At 39.5% G+C, this 24,845-nt stretch overlaps 1 protein-coding gene and 1 long non-coding RNA gene across 3 annotated transcripts; one reads left to right on the top strand and one right to left on the bottom strand.

The window, feature by feature from the left end:
- Positions 1-317: 317 nt before the first annotated feature.
- On the top strand, positions 318-5,021 carry LOC126981773 (uncharacterized). Its single transcript, XR_007734132.1, has 2 exons — positions 318-4,199; positions 4,909-5,021. It is a non-coding gene; the product is annotated as an uncharacterized LOC126981773 (long non-coding RNA).
- Positions 5,022-5,575: 554 nt separating this feature from the next.
- On the bottom strand, positions 5,576-22,863 carry LOC126981771 (BRISC complex subunit Abraxas 2-like). 2 transcript variants are annotated; one of them, XM_050833298.1, is made up of 8 exons: positions 22,715-22,863; positions 21,029-21,119; positions 20,579-20,682; positions 19,179-19,390; positions 18,353-18,484; positions 15,923-16,086; positions 13,791-14,011; positions 5,576-5,861 (listed from the first exon to the last, which is right to left on the bottom strand). In XM_050833298.1, the coding sequence occupies exons 1-8, from the start codon at positions 22,799-22,801 to the stop codon at positions 5,679-5,681; spliced, it is 1,194 nt and encodes a 397-aa protein (XP_050689255.1). In that variant the 5' UTR covers positions 22,802-22,863; the 3' UTR covers positions 5,576-5,678. The 2 variants fall into 2 exon arrangements, with proteins under 2 accessions (XP_050689255.1, XP_050689254.1); XM_050833297.1 differs by lacking the exon at positions 5,576-5,861 and having other exon boundaries at positions 12,660-14,011.
- Between the last annotated feature and the right edge of the window lie 1,982 nt (positions 22,864-24,845).

The following is a 24,845-nucleotide window of genomic DNA, read 5'->3' on the forward strand; positions in this document are numbered from 1 at the left end:
GACGTTTCGGAGTCCCTGGTTTTGTCATGGATTTTTGTTATTTTGGCTTAGTCGCACATTTGAATCATTTTGTTTGGTTGTGGATCATCTACTGAAATTACAAACATAAAATATTGGTTACAAAATGCTTGACAGGAGCATTTGGAGGCTTTGACATTTCGTCATGGATTCCATTCCATGAGTCATTACAGCGTCTCGTTGGGCTTGTTTTCATATACTAAAATTACAAGTAGACATTATTAGTCACGAAATGCCTATGAGGACCTCTCTGAGAGCCTTTAGCACATTGCGGGATCCATTAACTTGTTATGGAGTGTCATTTATTTATTTACACCGATACATCATCTCGTAAGGGCTGATGCTGTCTACTAAAATTACAAATATACAAGAGTGGTCTGCCTACGGTAGAAGGAGCTTTCCTACGATCGAGTGTTTGATATCTACCGGTACATAACATATTTCAAGGTCCATTAGTCATGGAATTCTGATATGATTCTCCATTTCATTGATATGTTTCTGATAAATCCTCAAAATTAAATAAATCAATAATCAAGCGCGAAAACGAAGTTATTGGGACCCCGTTGGGAGGGGCTACACAGTTGGTTACCTCACAATAAAACACGGCTTGTTTTATTCACCGAGTCCAACAATAAATGGCCATCAAATCAACATGCAACATCAACCCAGTTAGTTCTCTTTGCGACAAATTCGTCCCACGTCGCCTGACCAAGCAACGGCTACATATCTCGGCTACCTGTCACCCATAACAAACACCACACAGCCTTGACGACCAACAACACGTCAACGCTGCTCGCTCGAGGGTGTTACTTGAGCACGTTTCCTTAAACCAGCCAGTCAAGTCTTTAATGTTTCTCACCTCTCAACACGATGTGACATATACGTGTAAAAAATTAAAGCGCGCGAAAATTTGAATAATACATGCGTAAAATAATGTAAAAAAAGACCCGCGAAAATTCAACCTCGCCAAGCCTACAATATTTTTTTTTTTGTCCGCATAACGTAAATAAAGTATAGAAAAACACGTATATTTAGATCATGCATGAATACATTGATTTTCGTCCATATTACCAAAACAGTATATGAAAAAAATGAAGATAACAAAAATAATAACTGATTCACGTTCATACCACAATAATGTTGGGAATTTTTATATCATATAGGAATAGATCTTCTCAAATACCTGTGTGAGGATATTGTTAAGAAAGCACAAATATTTAGTCTCGCCAAGCTGAAAAAGTAAAAAACAAGCTTGTCTTCATTTTACTTCCTTTATTTCTTATCTCCCCACTAGTTAAAAAAAAAAAAAAATAAATAACACAGCAATCAAAATGTGTGGAATTTTAAATCACATATAAACAAATTGTCGTTTCTTACATGACAAAATAAAAATAAAAAATAATAATAATAATCAAAACAAGCAAACATCTAGACAAAGTTAAGAATTTCTGGGGATAATTTTTTTCTTACCTGCTAAAGTATAATTAAGGGAAAAAATAAAAAAAAGAAATGAGTGTTCAAGCATTTAAGTAATAGAGCAATATATTATTTCTTTGGGACAATCATATCTTACTACCAAAGGAACATCAAGCCATTGTACAAAAATAAATGTATATAGTGAAGCACAGCGATTCAACGGACATACTCTTGATTGTTTATTATTTTATGGATAACTGGATATGTATTGATAAAAAAAGATGGGAAATTCATATCCTCATCCCAGTAGCAGTGGGGATCATGTTTCTTAATGGTCCCTCCAAGCGAGAAAAATGAGAAAAAAATCACCCCTCACACAAACCATTTCATAACATATATCAAAGCATTTGTGATCAGATTATGTATCATTTATTTTGGGGGGTTTATATCATGGGACAAATTTGGCCCGTCACTGCTACACGGTAAAGCCACAAATTTGGCCCGTCGATACTACACGGTAAAGCCACAAATTTGGCCCGTCACTGCTACCGGGTCAACGCCTTTTACATTTTTTTTTTATAATTCTTTACAATCTCTCCCTTTTTACAAAAACTGCACTTCCCAAAATTATGTATAGGAAACAAAATGAATAAAATTGAATACTGGCCTTTTGTTCACTACCATGCACAACTAAAGCTAAATACTGGAATGAATAACTAAATATATAACTAAATACTGGAGCTTTTTTTCTTTTACATAACTAAAATGATATAACAAAAATCTTAACCATTTTCACAACTCCTTACAATCTCCACCCATTTCACAACTCTTAAACCTTTCCATCCGTGACGCAGACATTGGCGTTACAGTATGGAAAGGGTCAAGAGGAAATGGAAGAGGATTAATCCTCTTTTAAACCTCTCAATCCTCCTCTAAATTCCTCTTAATCCCCTTCAATTTTCTCTTAAGAGGTTTAAAAGAGGATTAAGAGGAAATGGAAAAGGATTAAGAGGTTTAGAAGAGGACTAACCCTTTCCATACAGTGACGTCGTTGGACACCCGTCACCATCGCCGGAGTAAAGGAGTTAACAATCTTCACCCATTTCACAACTCTTTACAATCTTCACCCATTCATTACAATCTTCACCCATTTCACAACTCATTACAATCTTCACCCATTCATTACAATCTTCACCCATTTCACAACTCATTACAATCTTCACCCATTTCACAACTCTTTACAATCCTCACCCATTTCGCACCTTTTGCCACTCTTTGGGGAGGCGGTGGCTGAGTGGTCACCCCATGGACGTGGCAATCCCGGCAACCCAGGTTCAAGTTCCACCACGAAACACTGACAATTTTCAACCAGCGCCGAGTGGCAGATTACCCACATGCTGTTCAGGTCTTCAATCAAACCTAATATCAATGAGAAGTGCTGTGAGGGTGGGGGGGAGGCATGGGTTAAGCAAGTCATACATCACAGTACCCACTTAAAACAAAATTCACCTGTCACTAACGGGCTGGGGCCATCCACCCAGCCCCTCAAGAGAGCCTACTGGTGCTATGGGTAATGCATAAAAATAACCATCCCCATTCACAACTCAACAATCCTTTTCACATTTTTACAGTCTCTCCTATTTCACAACTCAACACTTTTCCACTTCTTTGCTCTTTACAATCCTCTCCCATATCAAAACTTAACAATCTGTCCCATTCTACAACTCTGTGCTTTTCAGAATAGCTTACAGGTAATAAAGCATATACGAAATACATATTGGAGTGCTTGTTTCCCATGGACAACCAGAATATGACAAACAAATAAAAGATAAAGCATACTTGGGAGGAGGAGAAATAAAGGTACATCTCCTCCCGAAATTGACCTCTCTTTCGGCCACCTCTTTTGATTCTTTTTTGTAGGAGCAGCGAGTAGCAGGCTTTTTTTTTCAATAATGTTTCCTTTTTTTGTGCCCTTGAGCTGTCTCCTTTGTTGTAAAAAAAAAAAAATGAAAGAGCAGAGGAGAAGCACAGAAAATCATAACCGAGAATGCATACGATTTCAACCCTCACACAAAGCCATTTTTTCTCATCCTTTACAACCGTCGGCCTTTGCAAAACAACGCAACCCTTGAACGCAAACCTTACGGAACTATGAGTAAAGTACAAATATAACCTAGGAGTGCCGGAAGAAGTACAATGAGTAAATAATGCACCATGGCTTAATAAGAGGGGTTTGGTGAGCATGTGTGGGATTAAGCTGTGCATCAGTAAAAAATAATGAAAGAGAGGAAAGAATTTATGACGCCCATATGTATAAAAAAAAAAAAATGTATCTAGACATAAACAAATAAACATGAAATTAACTGGAAATCTCTTTTGCTAGGAACTTAGATAAAGAAACAGAAAAAAAAATATAGAATAACTTTTTGTTGTTGCCATTCTTTTGATTTAGAGGGAAATATATGCACCAAGAATAAGTTACAGGAGAAATAAACATGAAATTAAGTGGGACTCTTTTTAGGAACTTTGAGGTACAAAATAGGAGAATATAATACTATACACCTGGAAGAATACGCTTAAGTCTTTTGATGCAGGGTAAAATATATATGCTGTAAGATATCATTGACAAGAGTAATGAACAGGATTTTCTCTTAAGAACATTGAAACAGATAAAAAATGTACATGTATACAACAAATATAATGACTTTTACCATTTTGCTGCAGAGGTAAGAATGTGAATGATCAGTTACAAGAAAATTAATGAAGTAAACAGAATTTTCACTTCCCAAGAACACTGAAATACATGACGACGGAAAATAAAGAAAGAAAGAAAGAAAAATAAACATACAGAACAGCTTTTACCATTTGATGAAGAAAAGAATGATCAGTTACAAGAAAATTAATAAAGTAAACAGGATTTTCACTTCCCAAGAACACTGAAATACATGACGACAGAAAATAAATAAAGAAAGAAAGAAAAATAAACATACAGAACAGCTTTTACCATTTGATGAAGAAAAGAATGATCAGTTACAAGAAAATTAATGAAGTAAACAGGAATTTTCACTTCCCAAGAACACTGAAATACATGACGACGGAAAATAAATAAAGAAAGAAAAATAAACATACAGAACAGCTTTTACCATTTGATGAAGAAAAGAATGATCAGTTACAAGAAAATTAATAAAGTAAACAGAATTTTCACTTCCCAAGAACACTGAAATACATTACGACAGAAAAAAAATAAAGAAAGAAAAATAAACATACAGAACAGCTTTTACCATTTGATGAAGAAAAGAATGATCAGTTACAAGAAAATTAATAAAGTAAACAGGATTTTCACTTCCCAAGAACACTGAAATACATGACGACGGAAAATAAATAAGGAAAGAAAGAAAAATAAACATACAGAACAGCTTTTACCATTTGATGAAGGAAAAGAATGATCAGTTACAAGAAAATTAATAAAGTAAGCAGGATTTTCGCTTCCCAAGAACACTGAAATACATGACGACGGAAAATAAAGAAAGAAAGAAAGAAAAATAAACATACAGAACAGCTTTTACAATTTGATGAAGGAAAAGAATGATCAGTTACAAGAAAATTAATGAAGTAAACAGGATTTTCGCTTCCCAAAAACACTGAAATACATGACGACGGAAAATAAATAAGGAAAGAAAGAAAAATAAACATACAGAACAGCTTTTACCATTTGATGAAGGAAAAGAATGATCAGTTACAAGAAAATTAATAAAGTAAACAGGATTTTCGCTTCCCTAGAACACTGAAATACATGACGACGGAAAATAAATAAAGAAAGAAAGAAAAATAAACATACAGAACAGCTTTTACCATTTGATGAAGGAAAGAATGATCAGTTACAAGAAAATTAATAAAGTAAACAGAATTTTCACTTCCCAAGAACACTGAAATACATGACGACAGAAAATAAATAAAGAAAGAAAGAAAAATAAACATACAGAACAGCTTTTACAATTTGATGAAGAAAAAGAATTAGGAATGATCAATTACAAAAAAATGAACAAAACCAAACATTACTTCCACTCTCCTTCTCCTTCCTTTTCTCTTCTTTTCTTTTTCTTCTTCTTCATTTCTTAATTTCCTCTCTCTCCTCTTTCTCCTCCTATTTCCTCATTCTTCTCCTCCTCTTTTCTTCCTTTCATCTTTTCCATCCTATTTCCCTTCCTTTCTTTCATTCTCTCCTCTGTTTCTTTATTTATTTACTAACCATTTCTTGCACCTTCTCGTCTTCCTTCTCTTATTTCCCTTAATATTTTCCTTTCTTGTGATTTATTTTCCTTCAGTTCATTTTCTTTATCACCTTTTTCTTCCACTTCCTCCTCTTCTTCCTTCTCCTCCTCTTTCCTTTTATGACTGACTAGGGAAAACACAGGAAATGCGGCTCCCTGCAAATAATAATAATGATAATAATAATAATGAAAAGATCAATGATAAAGTACGAGTATTCATGCATAGAGAAAAAAATAAAAAGTTTCCTCTCTCTCTCTCTCTCTCTCTCTCTCTCTCTCTCTCTCTCTCTCTCTCTCTCTCTCTCTCTCATCAAAAATTCTAAAGAAAGAAAAACAAAGAACAATGCAGCGAAGTGTGTCCGAGACGAGAGATGAGGCAATTACAGACAAAAATAAATAAATAAACAAACTAACATGTGAATAAATCAGTAATTCATAAGCAAAAAAATATATATATATACACAAGGAAGTATAGACGCGGCAAGCGAGCGTTTCCGATGCAAGACACAAAAAAATAAGAACCAGAAATAAATGCAGGCAACCCCGCTATTCGACAGGGTTGTGCTCCATAGAAAGTGGATGAATGACAAAATTGTTGGATTATAGAGAAATGGGGGAGGCCTTCACACCAGTCATTGAAGGCCCTGCACTGGACAGCTTTGCCCTATTACAAAAGGTAGGCAAATTTTGTTGACATCATGGGCAGGGATGTGGAGTCAGATACAAAAAGTTCTGACTGCATATATAACTCTGACCCCGGGAAATTTTAAAGTTGCGACTCCCAACTCTAACTACACTCCAACTCTGACCCCAACTATAATCAGATACAAAAACTTCTCACTAGTATAACTCTGATCCCAGGAAATTATAAGGTTGCGACTCCCAACTCTGACTACACTCCGATTCTGACCCCAACTAAAACTTCACTCCGACTTTGACTCAACCACCAATAAGTTTTTACTCATATTTACTAATCACCCATCGCCACTGCTTGATGAGGGTGACTGGAAGCTTAAACGAGTGGATGAGGATCGAGAGGTTTACATACTGAAGCACCAAAAATGGATACATATATACAAATGCTGAAAGAATGAATAACGAACAGCCACATAAAAGGTGCTGCCTGTAAATACGAATCCATTATTAATAACCATAATGATAAATAAATACATACAAACAATAGAAAGGAGTATAAGCCCAAGGAATAAGGCAAGTGTCGTAAACGAGACACAGATGACGGAACTGCTAAAAAGTACTTATGTTATAGACACAGAGACCGAGGCGAATACGTATCCGGAACGAGACAATAAAAGACGAGACTAAAATAAAATAAAAAGTATAAGTGTATTGATGCAGCGACCGAAACAGATGATAAACGACGGAATATCAAGCTCTCGAGTGGCGTGACGTGATATGTTCAGTTGTGACGACCCAGAGGCACTTGGAACCCACACACAGGCACGACGTAACAAAGGATCCAATTGTGTTAAACAGGGGAAGAGAAGGATACAATGCCATGACGGGGATGAAACAGGATCACACACTCAATAAAAGAATCACATTACCAAAGCTGGAAAGTATTATCAGAGGGCAACCATCACCAAAAATGGATCAATTGTGGCTGAGTATTGGGGGAGAGAGAGAGAGAGAGAGAGAGAGAATTTTACATAGATTTACATACAAGTATATGTTCTGACCACACAGAGTCTATGGTCCAGACAGGGTGGTCTCTCCTCACACTTAAATGAATCTACATCAATTACCAAGATGTTGCATTTCTTCCTTAGTGAGTGTTAGGGTGGAGGAAGTGGTGGTTGAATGTGTTTTTAATTGAATCATTCATCATGCACTGGACCACTGGAGGCAGGAGATAATTCCATTCTTGTGGAACATCATTGGAGAAAAAAATTGGTGCAAGTTGAGTTTCTGTGTTTACGCTTAAAATTTCTGCCATTACGTATTTCTTGTTTGTGACAAGTCGTCAATCATAAACAATTTGAGTTTGTCCTCATCATAAACCCATTAAGTATTATGAAGTATTTGAACAGTTCTCCTTGGAGGCGACATTTCTAAAAAAAAACATATTAAGAGATGAGAGCCTTTCATCATGTTTCTTGGGTAAGGAAGAGGTCTTTATTGCCCTACATTAAATACCTTCAAAATTACCAATGTTCTTTGCAGGGCGGGGAAACCATAACTGTACTGGCTGATCATGTATAGTTGAGAAGTGGTTTACCAATTTCTTTGACATTCCTGCTGACAAAAGCTTGAAGTATGACATCAGGGTCATAACATGAGTGTGCGGGAAGGCACTGGAGGCTGGTGTCGTGCCGTTCATACAACTGTAGTACATTTTGGGCCATTACACTGGTATGGGGCCTTGCAACATCCATATCTCGTTAGGGATCTGCTGGAGCTTCATGCTCTTGACTGTGCCAACTAAGGTCATAGCACAGTTATTGTCAAGGTCTTGGGCTCGTGAAGCTGATGTGAACCAGTTGTCCACTGTGCCACTCGTGTTGGAATGGTGGTATGGAAGCATCAGCTCCTGAAGTAGTTTTGTGCCAAACCAGCAACTACTTGGTGAAGCTGAATCAGTGAGTGTTACCAGCTTAGGCCATGAACACCAACTGCAGCCATATGGACGCGGCACATTTCCCAGATATTGATCCTGCTTGTAGGGTTGATTCTGTACAAGACAACCCTGAGTGGAGGAGACTAAGGGTCGTATTATAAGTCATTTCACTGCCCAAGAACACATATTTGACAAGGCTTGCGTATGAGTTGTGGGTATTTACAGTAGTAGTTTTGTGACCCTGGTTGTAGCTTGACCCTTCTTCTGTACCATGAACCTGAAGAAACACTCATTAGAACCCGACTGACCCCCTCTTTGACCTTTATGAATAGCTGATGTGAGAAGCGAAAGTGTCTTGTAACACCAACCTAAGTGGACGCCCACACAACTCATGGCTGGGGCAAGTTGACTGATCCTTAGAGGGGCTTGGAATGGAAGGGGATGCTGCAAAGAGACTTGCTCAGGAAGACCATCGGGGGTGGATGGGGCAAGTAAGTGAAGCGACAACCCCCCCGGCATATCCTCCCCATTATAGTCTGTTCACTCAAGTCCGACCCAAGCTGACAACATAAACCTAAGTGTGTTCGTAAGCACAGTGCAGATAAGCAGAAAGTGCTGCGTGAGATAAACACAAACAGAGGTTAAAGAAAACTTGGAAGCTATAGCAGTAGCCAATCAGCACTCAGCTTGCCAACACGCTTAGGTTTATGTTGTCAGCTTGAGTCGGACTTAAGTGAACAGACTATAGTCAGTTTTGTTATATATAATTATCAGTCAAGCAAATGAATTATTCATATGAGCACTGAAGAATGGAAAATTGTCTTTATGGAACACTAAGACCAACAAAGTATTACTGAAACATGTTTTTTTTATTGCATTTCTTGAAAGTACTCAAACTTTCTCACTTCTTTTTTATGTGCTGTGAAATATGAGCAACAAATCACAAACCTTTATCCAAAATAAAAATCTCTTCTTTTCCATACGTCATCTTGGTAACTTTTACACATTAAGTAAGTCTTAAGGATTAACCATAAAAATTTCATTAAATCTAAGCAATTATTTCTCTCAGACCCCAACAGACAGCAATCCAAGCCTCAAGTGTGTAAGTAGTAACATGAAAACGATTATTGTATTCAATTGTTTGTGAAGATATCTTAAAAAAGTCTTATCGTAACTCAAAAAATATATGAAAATAGAAACGACAGTATTTGCCTTTCTTTTAGAAACTCAAGCAATTCTTCTTTCTCAAATGTATAAGTCATATGAGAATAATTGCAGTATTTTTGTTTGTAAAAATACTTAAGGAAAATTTTTATGACAATGTATATCAAAAAGGTCAATGTTTTCCTTTAACAGGCTCAAAAATTTATCAGTAAGTATGCGACTGATAAGTGATGGAAAACAACAACAATATCTAAGCACTTGTGTTAAAGACGGCTGAGGCACCTTACTCAAACTCCTACAATAACTTTTCCCTTTAGATATTGGTGCTCGCAGGTTTGTGATTCTGAATGGGCCAATTAAGACACCCCTTCCTTCCATTAGTCACTTCAACACACCTTGGCACACATCTTCTTTAAATCATTCAGTAAAGTTTTCTCGTTTTTTTCCCTTGAACTGCCCAATAAATATTTTGCTCCCAAATATAATGAAAAATGAAGCATGTGGTATGTTATTTAGTGTAAGTGGTATTTTTTTATCAACTTTCACAATAAAAAGAACTGACAGTATTACGATAAAAACTTTTATAACTTATCATTCTATAACCTGGAATGATATAACTCGGTGGATTATGATATAACTCAGCAAGGTGAAGAAATATTCAGTCAAAAGATCAATTTAGAATATCAACAAAAAATGAAAGAAAATTCAAAAAGTATCATGCATCTCAGCATTTTACAAAGTTGTAACCACATATGGTTGTCTCTCCTCAGCATGGTGAAGCCACACTAGCTTTGTTTCAACATGTTGTGTACACGCTCAGGGCACGTGGCATGACTCGTTCTACTGCACCCTCTAATCCATCTTGGAATGCCACTGAGTTGTAGGCAAATACCATGGATTACAGGCACTCCAAGTCTGAAAAAATGGCACCAAATGCCTATCAGCCTCAGAGGTGGTGCATAGCCTGTGCTACAAGTAAGTAAAGGACAAAGATGGCCAACAAGGACCCTCAGTCTCTCTCTCTTCTTTCAATATTGGAAGTGCGATTGGTGCTTGGAGACCATCTATGATGCCAGCCGTCACCAACAGCTTTAAGTAGTACTGTATTTGTAAAACAAGTTACTCAAGTAGTTAAATGAAAATAGCTGAATAAACTAATGAAAAGTAGTAAAGCATTATCACCTCCGCACAGCCCCTCACCCTCACTGGCCTGTCCCCTTCGGCATCCTCCTGGCTCCAACGAACGTCTGGTTCTGCTATGATTGCATCTATTTCTCATAAGGGGTCGCTTGAAAGGTTGTTTAGGAAAAACTGAAGGCCTCCCCGGATGCTGTGGTCTGCCATTTTTATGTACTATGTCATGTATTTTGATTTTGGTTACTCTCTCTCTCTCTCTCTCTAAGGCACACATCACATAAAAAAGAATTATCATAAGTTAAGGGAATGCATAGACAACATGTTGCAAGCATGCCTTATTATTTTGTCTATCCTATTAATTCCTTCCTTCCTTCAAGGGAGAGTTTGCTAGGATTTCAAAACAGCCTGAGGGCCTTGGCTCATCTATATGAAGTGCATATTAGTACCCTCATTATCATAAACAAAATAGTGCACGGTGCAAATTTTATTCTCTCAAGAATTTCTTTAATCTTCTTGAAAAATTTTTGCACCCACTTTTTTGTGACTTGCACTGAATACTTAACAAACTACCAACCATTACTGTTAAAAGAACAGCAGAAGCTTTTTCATTTAGTTTTAAAAATGCATGTTAAAATTTTCAAACTGGAATCTCTTCCCACGACATGCAAAAAACATCCTCTAAAAAATAAAAAAATACTTTAAGAGTTTTATTCAGTGATTAATCCAGTTTTCACCCCATTTTTCTTATTGCAATCTTGCAATAACTAAAGAGTACCACATGTTTTTAACTTCTTCATGTGAAAAAAATGTGATTTTCTTTTCCCATTTTCATGTCAGTGTTATAACATACAGTGACCATGCTGCAAACCTGATATTTTTCTTCCTTTGATTCAATAATCACATACTAATACTTGCCATCATGATCTGGCACCCGGTCCCCCCCTTGCTCAATGGCGACGTTATCATGAGGTGCCGCCTCACTCCTGCTGCCAGATTTGATCTTTTCTAAAATCTGCCTGGTTTGTAGTCACTGCTGGCACTCTGGATGCTTTTTCTCTTCTTTTGGTGTTTCTTCTGTGTTATGTTTGTCTTTCTCTGTGTTTGAAGCTTCTGTCTTCTCATTCATCCTAAACGTGGTAGTGAGGAGGTGAAATAACTATGGACGAAACTATGTTCCAAAAGTGCTACGGGTATGAAATACTATTGGTTTCACAGAACGATAATTATGAAGTAGTTGGATATAGTAAGTGATGACACGCCTCAGTTCTAGTCAAACACTTCCTAGCCCCAACTACCACTAACTAACTATTACTCACATGGTCCAGGTGCTGCAGAACCAGCGTGGAGCGATACAAGAATAATTCCTTACACTATGGATTCGCAATATAAACAGGGAATTCGGTAATATATTAGTCTCCCAAAAACCATATGGGAAATTTATTCTATGCACTTAGCTCTGCTTGTTGGGGAGTCGAGTCTGGTGAAGCATAGTGTCGGCGAGTAGTGCCCTGTAGACTGATGAGTCATGGACAGTGTTTATTTATGCTACACAGAACATTTCAACAAGAACTTATGTACATTTGTACAAGACAAAAATCAACCATGAAGGTTGTGGAAAGGTAAACGGTGAATTAACTCAAGGAGCAGGATGTTGACGGGCCGCTGTCTAGTGTCCGGGAGAGAGGGGCTTTGTGCCTCTGTGCGCGTGACGTCAGTTATGGTGAAGCTTCGAAGGTTCAACTCATGACCTCATTCACTGCCACGCCAGCCGTCACACCGTCCAGGAATCGCTGGTATAAAAGTTTCTCCATTTAAGATTTACTGTCACATATTTATTGGAATTATAATAATCATTTAACCCTCTCGTGCACCTTAAGTTCCCAATAAGTTTCTGTTCCACTCACCATGCATTTCTCAGGCCCGACCAGCCTTTTTTTTCCGCTGCAATACTCTACATTTCCGGACGTATTTTACCCTCACAGATATATCGTACCCCAATAAATTTGGTATCAATGGCTTCATAAAGAATTGTACTAGAACATGCGCAAATAAAAATAGAGGAAAATAAACAATACAAACTCGTTTCAAGTCTCTGTATAGAGTACTGTAGACAATGAATCCTAAGTACCAACTCTTCGCTACCTAGCTAGCTAGCTACCTTGAAATTTTGTGGGCCAACTTTTTCAGCCAAAGATGTGTTTCAAAGCGGAATTTAGTGAGGATTCTTATGGTGCGTCACCAATTTGCTCTCAGCCTCAGTGTGTCACAGCCCCTCACCTTGGCATACTCATGCTCCTCCCAGGATGAGTTACCAGAACATGCTAGAATACACTAGTATGTGATTACTGTGCCATATATTGAAAATAGGTCAAAAAAGCTACTATATCACCAAACACATGCTCGGTGGCGTGCCACACACACCGCTGGGTAATTAAATTTACCCGGCCCAGGACATTTAAATTTTCAGATTCTGAAAAAAAACTTTGCCATTTCACACTTCTAGGCCGGATGGATTTGCCAGGCCGTATAACTCAACCTCATAATTTTTTACTATTTTCATAATATGCCCAAGCAAACTCTCCCCTTCAAGTGATATGAAAGAGCGAGAGAGAAAACTGTTTCCTCCTCCTGCCTTTTCCCTTCCCCCTCCACCACCACCACCACCATCACCCACCACCTCCTCCTTCTCCTGTTCACCTCCCACCTCTCTCCCCTTCTCTCCCTCTTCCTCCCCTTCCTCTTCCTGACTTGGAGGAAGACACAGGGGAGGAGGAGGGGGAGGAGGATGGAGAGAAAGTCCTCGGTGACTGACTTCTACTTGGAGAGAAATTTAGCGACACTCCCCCTCCTCCTCCTCCCCCACCTCCTCCTCCTCTTCCTCTCCTCTTCCCTGGAGTAAGGGGGCCGAGGGGAGTGTCCTGCCTCCTCAGTCTGCCTCGTGGAGATGAGCGAGATGGAGATGACCTTGTTCTCCCATCTTGCAACTTCTCCATTTCAGTGTTGATAAAACCGAATGGGTCATCTCCTCCTCCTCCTCCTCCTCCAGCTCTTCCTCTCCCTACAAACCCTCTTCGTGATCTTCGCCCTCTTCCTCTCCCTACCCCTCCTCTTCTTGCAGTGTTGGAGGAGGCAGAAGAGGAGGAGGAGGAGGGAGGAAAGGCATCATCCTCCACTGTATCCATTATTACATCATCGTCTACTTCTAGTACCGTGACATCATCATCATCCTCTTCCCTTTTCTTCTTTTCCTCTTCCTCCTCTTCATCCTCCTCGTCAACTTCCAAGTCTTGTTCTTTGTCTTTCTCCTTTCCTTTCTTTTCTGCTTCCTTCTTTTCTTGCTCCTTCTCTTCTTCCTTTCTACTTTGCTCCTTCCTTCCCTCCTTCCTCCTGCCTTCCTTACCTCCTTCATTTCCATTCTCTGGGCAGAAATCTGGAAAAAATGAGAGAGATTAAGACACGCACACACACACACACACACACACACACACACACACACATGCACACACACAGTAGGCGGTGGCCGAACTGGTAGCGCACTGGACCCACATTCGCCGCGTGATGGACGACGTGGGTTCGAATCCTCACGCTACCACTCGGATTTTTCAGTCACCGCCGAGTGGCTTAAAACTACCCACATGCTGTCCTGAAGACCACCCATCAACCCGGACTCTAGAGGAAGCCGTCCAAGCGAATCAAGAACGAGTTCCGGGGGGCAGCATGAGCCAATGCAAGATGGCGCCACTATAAACACTCGCCTGCGCCAGAACGGGCTGGGCCGGCCATCAGTCCCCACCTGGAAGAAGCCTTGGGCTGACCATCAGGCCCCACCAGGAAGATGCCTACCGGCGCAACAGGCAAAAAGACGTAAAAAAAAAAAAAAAAAAAACACACACACACACACACTATCTCTGAGCGGGGTGGAGGTTCAGCAGACGACGCTTGGAGAGGGACTCGGCATCACCTGCATTTTGATGTGTATCGAGGTCTGGTTTGTCTCCCGATAGATGTAGTCCAGTATGGAGAAATTTTTTTGCAATATGGAATTGTACAAAAACATGACACTGACATGCTCAGCATTGTCCAAACAAACACTTGGCAAAAAATCCAACCACTCGTCCATGAACCTTTGTGTTAGTGTGTTAAACTTAACACTGGGAATATTGGGCAGTACCGCTAAACCTTTAATCAGGAATCTAGATCCTGCAAAACTTGGAGCACCGCTGTACAATGGATTCATTTTGTAAGAAACAAAACAAGTGAGCCACATTTCTTCTCTGCTATACAGGTAATTCTTGATTCTTGTCTGTTTAAACTACACAAAGTTGAAATAACACAAGGTTAAGAGTCAGCTTTAACTCTGTGTGGCTTATAGTCAAACCTCAACATCTGCTGATTCAGCATCCACAGATCTGGATATCTGCAAAGCACCCCAAGGATATTACCAAGTTATATATCTGGGTATCCATGCATTTTCTTGAACATTTTTGTGGCCAACCAAAGCCCTTGTGGTTCACCACCCACCCTGCCACTACCCCCATGACCTTCATACTTGCAGTAACAACGCTAATGGTGCTTGAAGTATCTAAGTATCTATCAGCAGATACCTGCAGATCCTCAACATCTGTGGGTGTTTGTTACTTAACCCGGCGGATGTTGAGATCTGACTATTCAGGATAATGCAATGCAGACGATTTAAATCACACACATGGCTGGTTTAATTCTATGATGCAGTTGTCAGGTGTCACCACATGGCCGTAATGAAAGAAAATTACCCAAATGTTGCGAGAAGCTCAACTGTTTCACGTGCAGTGATGGGCAGCATGGCCTGTCAACAGGTGATATTGGAGAGAGAGAAAAAAAGAAGAAAAAAAGTAACACAATAACATAATTCCTTCGAAGGAGATGGAATGAAAAGGATACAGAACTATACTCAGAATGAGTTGTGGATGTGGAAAGACATGAGACTAGACTCAGAATATCTGTAAAATAACTGTAAATATCTGTAAATTTTTAACCAAATGCCTGCTGATACTGAATATACCATTATCATTATTAGAATTATTATTATTATTACACAAACACAGACAAAAAGGAGATAGCTCAAGCCAAAAATATTAATGAATTTAAAGCTAAACTTGATAAACTAAGATTTAGAGACAGGACCTTACAAGTGTATCTTGCTTCCTGCATATCACAACAGGGTAAATACACACACACACACACACACACACACACACACACACACACACACTCAAACCCTCCTTTCTACCCTTCCCATGTTTTCATTCATACCTGCCTCCTCTTCCCACCTTCCCCCCATCCCCACCTGGCCCCCACTCACCCATCACTATCCCGCCAGCGTGGCACAGAGCTCTCAACTCCTCCACCTGCCTGGCCACCGCTGACTGCTGGGCCTGTGCTTTGGCCAGGCACGGCAGCAGCGCCCTCAGCTCCCCCTGCAGGCCGCTGTGCAGGCCGTCCATCTCCGCCACGCCCGGCTCACCTCTGTGTGGGGAGGGAGAGTGGTAGAAAGTGGGCGATGGATTTAATTGAATTTTAGTGTCGTAAAGGTGTGACATACAAGGTGGTATTGAGCTGGTGTGTAAGAGGTGCTTTAGGTGTGTCAGGATGGGGTGGAGAAAGTACTGTGGATGTGTATGAGAGTTTTGGTGTCAGTGTAACAGCAAGGGGAGGGGATGCTGGAAGGGGTGAATGGGTGAAGTGTGCTGCTCTGAGATGGTTGGACAGGCAATAAGAATGAATGAGGATGACTTTGTGAAGAGGCTATGAGAGGAAGATTGAGGTAAGAGGTATCTGGAGAACACCAGTAAAATAGGTCAACAAAGTGGAGGAGTATTAGAGACTTCCGCTTGGAGGAAGTTTCGGTGAGAGGAGAGAGTATCAAAAATATAGATAGATAGATAGTTTGTAGGTGAAGGGGGACCTAAGTAGATTCATTCTATATTTAAATGTATATTCTGTCCAACCTTTTTTCATCAGCTGCTAATGAATTCATAGGGAAACATAAGGATCATAGAAAACAGCAGATCTTGGAAGGTCTGGAGTAATATCATCATACTTCTACATTAGAAATGGACGCTGTAATTGATTAGCTATTGGGCATGACTCTATGACAGATGGACGGCTGTATGTAATGGTTCACGAGTTTGTTCATGTTTCTCGAGAATGTTACCTCCACATGTTGTCTAAGCAGCCAAGGTCGGCACTCATGGCTTGGCCTAACACATCCAAGTATTATCGTGGTGCTTGAATACCACAATTATTTTGCTCAGTACCACAGAGGCACTTATGTGTGTGGTATGCACATACATCATAACAGTACTGCAGGTGTCAAAGAGTCAAAAAAACACCTGTCAGCGAGTATTGATAACATGAAACTCAAAATAAACTATAATTGATGGTATTCATCATCGTTGCCTGCATATTATTGATACTGACAAGTGTTTCCTTTGTGTAGGCAATCATACATTATCCATGAAATCAGACACGGTGTGAGACAGCAGGTTGCCAGAGCACAATAATGCACACTTCAGACTCATGTGTCATGACTACAGTGTTGGTTCCTCCAGTGAAAGGTGGCTATTAACAACACCCAACATTGCCAACTGAATCTTTTGGTTGACGCATGCTTGTCAGTGGCCTTCCATGTTTTATTATGTTTATTGTACATTTTCTTTGCTTGTTTGTTTTTATCTGACTGACTGGCCTCACTGCCACACAGAAGTCTTTTTTTATTTTACCACTAATTTATTTTGTTATGTGAAGGATAACTATGGGAAGGTGGTGGCTAAGTGGTCAGCTTGTAAGTGCAGTCCTGGAGGACCCAGGTTCAAGTCCCACCCACCACAAGCTGTCCCTTTTCAGTCAATGTCGAGTGGCCTAAGACTACCCACATGCTGTCCTGATGACTGCCTGTCAACCTGCCAGACTCTAGTGCAACTCTCTAAAGAGGATCAAATGGACCTCTGGGGGACAGCAAGAGCCAAGCAAGATGGCACCTCCATAAGTAAACTTGCTCGCACCACTAATGGGCTGGGGGCAACCAGCAGGTCCCAGCAAGAAAGCCTACTAGTGCTAAAGGCTAATAGTAAAAAAAATGTATATCCTAAACTTGGGTTGTCTACTTGATTGTCTACTCTACTGTATGAAATTTTTAAATCATTCTTCTTCCTGTTCTTGCTCAATTATTTCTGTTGCCTCCTCCAACCTTTTGGAAACCAATTTCGATGGACGAAACACAATCTTCTTCCGTATAGTATTGTGAGAGAAAATAATGTAGTGGTATAAATAAATGCAGATGGACAGGTACAAAACACTTGCATTGTGAGAACATTCTTATGAGATCTCATCAGCTCTGTGGTAAGGAGGTAACTGACACAACTGAGCCAGGCGTGAGGGAATTTCATGAAGGAAGTATGACTTACTGATATGTTGAGATTGGACAGACTATTATTCAGTGTTTTAACCCCTTGACTGCAGATTTCCTACAAGAAGACATCACCAAGCTGCAGGAATGGAACAAAAAGTGGCTGCTACAATTCAATGACGAAAAATGTAAAGTCCTGCACCTTGGGAGGGGATATCCAGCATACTAACACCACATGGGAAACACTCAACTATCCACCACAGAGGCAGAGAAAGACCTGAGAGTATATGTTACCAGACTACCAGTGAAAGCAAAATCCGTACCAATCACAGCAGACGGGTTATAGGTTAACAAGCACAAGTACACTCGGGTATGTATACTCACTTGGCCAGGCCCCACAGCACGCCTTGTATGCCTGGGGAGTGGGTGATGGCGGGGTGCGGGGGGGCGATGAGGTAGCCGTGGGTGGAGGTGTCGCCCACATTCACCACCTCAAGAGATACTCCCTCCAGATGCCTGTGTGGAGGGGAGAGAGAGGGGGATATGAGGTGGAAGAAAGAGGGTGACAAGAGTATATGCAGAAGGAAAGACAGAAATAAGGAGCACGATAGAGAAGAGGAATAGGAAGGAGTGGAGAAAAAATAAGGATATGGGAGATGAGGTGGATAAAGAGAGATGGGGAAAAGAAGGATAGGGGAGGAGGAGAGAAAGGGGTGAAGAAAAAGTAGGATAAAAAGGTTGAAAGGAAAAGTATGACAGTAGATAAAGAAGGAAAGACAGAGACAAGAAGGAGGATAGAAATGGGGAAAAAGGAAGAGTGGAAAAAGAATAGAAATAAGGAGGTTGAGGAGAAGAGTAATGGAAGTGGTTAAAGAAGGAAAGGAGACAATAAGAAGGATAGGGAAGGGGGTAAAGGAAGGGGAGGAGAAAGAGTAGAATAAGGAGGTGAAGAAGAGGAGTGGAAGAAAAGTAAGAAAATGCAGGGGGGGGGGAGAGAGAGAGAGAGAGAATGTGGGAGGGTGGAAGAAATTATAAAAGGATGAAAATATAGGAAAAAGAGATAAGGTGGAGTAGGAAAATCACAGAAAGGAAGAGAAAGAGAAAAGAAAAACATATTCCCAAACCTAAAAAATAAAAAAAATAAAACAGAGAAGATAATTACAGCAAAAATAATAACAACAACAACAACAACAGCAGCAGCAAGACTCACCCATTCTGCAGCATATAAAACTTATGTGCCATCTCCAGGGTGCCAGAGGGGGCCGCAAGGGGTGCCAAGGGGGGGTGGGGTGCCAGGAGTGCCATGACGAAGTAGCCATTCGTGTGCGTCATTGCCCGGGACAGCTGTGTGTGCACCATGGACTCGCGCACATACACCCTCCCAGTGCCTCCCCCGCGACACCTGTACCACCCAATCACACGCTGGGGGAATGAAAAGATGTGTGTGTTAGTGTGTACGTATCAGTGTGTGTATGAGTCTAACCTGCACCAGCCAACAATATTGTAGGATAGTATGAATGTATAAGTGTGTGTGTGTACCCAGTGTATGGCCTGACCTAACTGACTCACTGCAACTTAACCCAACCTGCATCAGTCAACCACATGCTGGAAAACATGCTTGATTCAAAACTGTGCTGGTAAGGATACTGCTGAGATTTTCAAAACTCTAAGGTGTAAAAAACAAAAATTATGGTGAGTACTATGTCAGAGAATAATATTTAATGTGTATAACACCATTGAGCAAGGAGGAGGAAAGGTTAATGTTGATGATTTTGACAACTAGTTTTGCAGGAAGTTTGCTCCAGTGACAGGCAACTCCACCTGAGAGAAAAAAATATCCCACCAGTGTCTGTATTGCATCGCCTCACTTGACTTCCCAGACTGTTGTTTCTCTTGAGCATTCTAGCAAGTTGATGAAAAACAATATTCACTTTGTATGGCAAAACCTTCGTTCCTTTACCTCTAACCTGATTCTAGTGACAGCAAGAAGAAGAGGGCAATATCATCGTGCATGTTTCAATAATTATCAATCATTTATTAAGTGCTGCTGAAGAGAGTATGTTTGACTACCTTTCTCATCCAATGTTTGTGACCCGAGATACAGTGTAATGATATCAAGAAGTTTATGGAAGACTTACATTAATACTGGAAACTAGAGGCAAAGGACAATTGCATGAAAACACTTGGAAGAAGCATTTGACCCATAGTGGAATGCTACAGGCTGATGATGCTGACGGTGAGGTGTGAAAATGCAACAAGAAAACATGTCATAGCAGAGCCTAAAGGAAGAACATTGCTGAAGCTGCTGCCGTCTTGTGAGCATTTATTTTTGCCAGTTACCAGAATGGATTATAGTGATGGAGAGCAGCATATTTTACAGCCATGTGTGTGTGTGTGTGTGTGTAACGATGACATGCTAAAAAAAGGTGTGAAGTGTAAGTAAATCAATGCATGTGTTTCAGCAGGTCTCCTAATGTATATCAAAACCTTCTAAATAAACTAACAACCATAATCTATTTCTTATGACCCTGATCCTACATAAAAGCACAGAATCTCATCATAAACAATCCAACCCTCTTCAACAGCTTCCAATCCTCTATAACTGCTCACCTTGTAGTTGTCACCCAGGTACTTGGTGAGGCGGGCGGTGTCGAGAGTGCCGGCACCATTGTAGAAGGTGCCAAGCCTGGTGCATGGCAGGAAGGAGGAGAGGGCTGTGTGTGAGTGTGTGTGTGTGGGTGTGAAAGAAGAGCGAGGAGGATCAAGGAAGAGGTATGAAGAATGGGAGGAAGGGAGGGAGTAAGAAAGAAAGAAAGAAAAGAGGGGACAATGTAAGGTAAATGGAATTAGGGAAGGGAAAAAATACACATTAAAATAAGGAAACTTTGACAAATAAAACATTAATATTAACTTCCATTTAACTATACAATTTTATACATTTGAATATATATTTGGCATTTGAATTACACCTAAAAATATCAAATAAGATCATAAACATGGATAAAATACTACATAACAAACACACACACACACACACACACACACACACAGGCGACTCACTAATAATAGTCTGGGTCTTCTCGTTGCATATCTGTGTGTCGCTGATGTGCTGACTCACGTGGTCATCCACCTGCCCCAGCAAGAACCCCTCCTGCAGGTAGATGAACATGTCAGCACACACAGCAATGCAGGAATAACATACATACTAAATAAATAAGCAAAGAGATAAATACAACACAATCTTAGTAATAACATTTAGTTAAGTAGAGTGAAAGCATGATTGAATGAAATGGTAACAGGAGGATTTGCCTTACATATGCATATTTAGTTGTAATTTTTTGTAAGCAAAAAATTTAAAACAAAACTGAAATATAAGATTCATCCTTACAAAAGGCAAAAAAGAGGCCAGTTCACAAAATACAATAAATGGAAATAAACCCCTAACTTCATTACTTTTAAACTGCCCCACAGAGAGAGCGTGAGCTGAAAGAAAAAAATTGGGTACTAATTTAGTGTGTGGTCTACCACAGTAATTGTAGTCTACCCGTGTCTGTAGTCTAAGCTTCATAATGACCTGACCTGTTTCCCTAGACCTCATCTGATATTGTATTGTTACCTAAGTGTTCCTGACCTGAGTAATGACGTGACCAGTCTCCGTATCTAAGTTATGTACTGACCTGATCTGTTTCCGGAGACTTCAGCTAATGTGGTTTTGTCAGTGCTCCTGACCGGTTAATAGAAAAGGACAATCACCGAACACCCACATCACCATCCTCCTTACATTGCTGATAACATCAGTATAACTCATTCTGCTAACTGCAATGCCGTTCAAAGATTTCTACAAACATGTCATTTTTAAGAAGTAAACAGCAGTTGGATTTTAATGGGAAAACAGTCTTCTGGATAATAATAAATCAATTATTCAGCACTATTCAACTTGTTTTATTTATCATCCTGCAGTGTAAGGTTCATGTAGCTGAGGCAGACTGTATGCTGAATTATTAATGTGGTGGTAGACAGCATGCTAAGGTGTATATGGCCGGGTAGACCGCGGGATAAAGCAAAACCAAAAATTGTCTACTTTGAGGATGCTCTTTACCGAAATAATACCCTGAAACAGACCAGTCAGTTCTCCTCACATATCCCAATTAGCACTTTATGATCCATCAGAAAATAAGTGTCAATCATCGCAGTTAAGTGTAGTTGCGTACCAATACACATACACACACTCCTGTTTCCTATACACACACACACACACACACACACACACACACACACAGATGCACACACACACACACACACACACACACACACACACAGATGCAAACACACACACACACACACACACACACAGATGCAAACACACACACACACACACACACACACACACAGATGCAAACACACACACACAAGCAAACACACACACACATGCAAACACACACACACACATGCAAACACACACACACACACAGATGCAAACACACACACACACACACACAGATGCAAACACACACACACACACACACACACACACACACACACACACACACACACACAGATGCAAACACACACACACACACACACACACACACACACACACACAGATGCAAACACACCCACACACACCCGTCACCACCACCACCACGCCACATATTTGATGCCTTTTCTCAGCACACAGACGGCCTGCCACCATCCCCCCGGGCCTCACACGCGGCCCGGGGGTTGAGGCTCCTGGTGTGTCAGTACCTGGGGGCGGGCGACGCGCAGCTGTTCGTAGACGAGGGAGGAAAACGCAGCGCCCGAGGACCGCACCACCACTCCCGGGGGCGCCATGCTGCTGCTGCCCTGACCTCGACTTCGGCTTCATCTTTGCCTCTATAGATATTCAATTTTGTATCATTTATTCCTTTATGTTGCTTATTTTGTATGTTGGTATGTTGTTTTGTATCCTCCATGTTGTATCCTCTATGTTGCTTATTTTGTATCCTCTATGTTGTGTTTCCTGCCTTTCTACGTAGATATTCAATTTTGTATCATTTATTCCTTTATGTTGCTTATTTTGTATGTTGGTATGTTGTTTTGTATCCTCCATGTTGTATCCTCTATGTTGCTTATTTTGTATCATCCATGTTGTGTTTCCTGCCTCTCTACGTAGATATTCAATTTTGTATTTATTTTTTATTACTTTATGTTGATTATTTTGTATGTTGGTATGTTGTTTTGTATCCTCCATGTTGTAAGTAACCTCTGTGTTGTATCCTCTATGTTGCTTATTTTGTATCCTTTATGTTGTGTTTCCTTGATTTAACACATGTATACGTTTACCTCTCTAGATATTAAATTTTATATCCTTTATTCCTTTATGTTGCTTATTTTGTATGTTGGTATGTTGTTTTGTATCCTCCATGTTGTATCCTCTATGTTGCTTATTTTGTATCCTCTATGTTGTCTACGTTTAATTGCCTCTCTATAGATATTCAATTTTGTAATCCTTTATTCCTTCATGTTGCTTATTTTGTATGTTAGTATGTTGTTTTGTATCCTTCATATTGTATCCCTTATGTTGCTTATTTTGTATCCTCTATGTTGTGTTTCCTTTATTTAAGACATGTATGTTTGCCTCTCTAGATATTCAGTTTTGTATCCTCTACCTTTATTCCTTTATGTTGCTTATTTTGTATGTTAGTATGTTGTTTTGTATCCTTCATGTTGTATCCTTTATGTTGCTTATTTTGTATGTTGGTATGTCGTTTTGTATCCTTCATGTTGTATCCTCTATGTTGCTTATTTTGTATCCTCTATGTTGTGTTTGTGTTAAAGTCAATAATCAGGGTTTCGAACACGCCAGATAACCATAACAAACATCTTCATCCTCCTCTTCTTCTTCTTCTTCTTTTTCCTTTTCTTTTTCCTTTTCTTTTTCCCTTTTTTTGGTATTTCGTTGGGGATTTTTCTTTTTCCTTTTCTTTTTCCTTTTCCCTTTTCTTTTTACTTTTTTTTCTTTTCGTTTCCCTTTTCTTTTTACTTTTTTTTTCCTTTTCCCTTTTCTTTTTACTTTTTTTTCCTTTTCGTCTCCCTTTTCTTTTTCCTTTTTTTTCCTTTTCGTCTCCCTTTTCTTTTTCCTTTTTTTTTCCTTTTCGTCTCCCTTTTCTGTTTCCTTTTTTTTTCCTTTTCGTCTCCCTTTTCTGTTTCCTTTTTTTTTCCTTTTCGTCTCCCTTTTCTTTTTCCTGTTTGTCTTCCTGTTCGTCTTCCTGTTCGTCTTCCTGTTCGTCTTCCTTTTCTTTTTTTCATTTTTTTTTCCTTTTTTTTTCCTTTTCTTTTTCCTTTTCTTTTTCCTTTTCTTTTTCCTTTTCTTTTTCCTTTTCTTTTTCCTTTTCTTTTTCCTTTTCTTTTTCCTTTTCTTCTTCCTTTTCTTCTTCCTTTTCTTTTTCCTTTTCTTTTTCCTTTTCTTTTTCCTTTTCTTTTTCCTTTTCTTTTTTATTTTCTTCTTTTTTCCTTTTCTTTTTCCTTTTCTTCTTCCTTTTCTTCTTCCTATTCTTTTTCCTTTTCTTTTTCCTTTTCTTTTTCCTATTCTTTTTCCTATTCTTCTTCCTATTCTTCTTCTTATCCTTTTTCCTTTTCTTTTTCCTTTTCTTCTTCTTTTTCCTTTTCTTTTTCCTTTTCTTTTTCCTTTACTTCTTCCTTTTTTCTTCCCTTTCTTCTTCCCTTTCTTCCTCCTTTTCTTCTTCCCTTTTTTTCCTCCTTTTCTTCCTCCCTTCTTCTTCTCTTTCTTCCCCCTTTTCTTCCTCCTTTCTTCCTCCTTTCCTCTTCCCTTTCTTCCTCCTTTTCTTCTCTTTCTCTTCTTCTTTTGAGTTGTTCCACTTTGTATCGCTTCTTA

The sequence above is a fragment of the Eriocheir sinensis genome, chromosome 49, assembly GCF_024679095.1.
Source record: "Eriocheir sinensis breed Jianghai 21 chromosome 49, ASM2467909v1, whole genome shotgun sequence".
NCBI classification, from domain to species: domain Eukaryota; kingdom Metazoa; phylum Arthropoda; class Malacostraca; order Decapoda; family Varunidae; genus Eriocheir; species Eriocheir sinensis.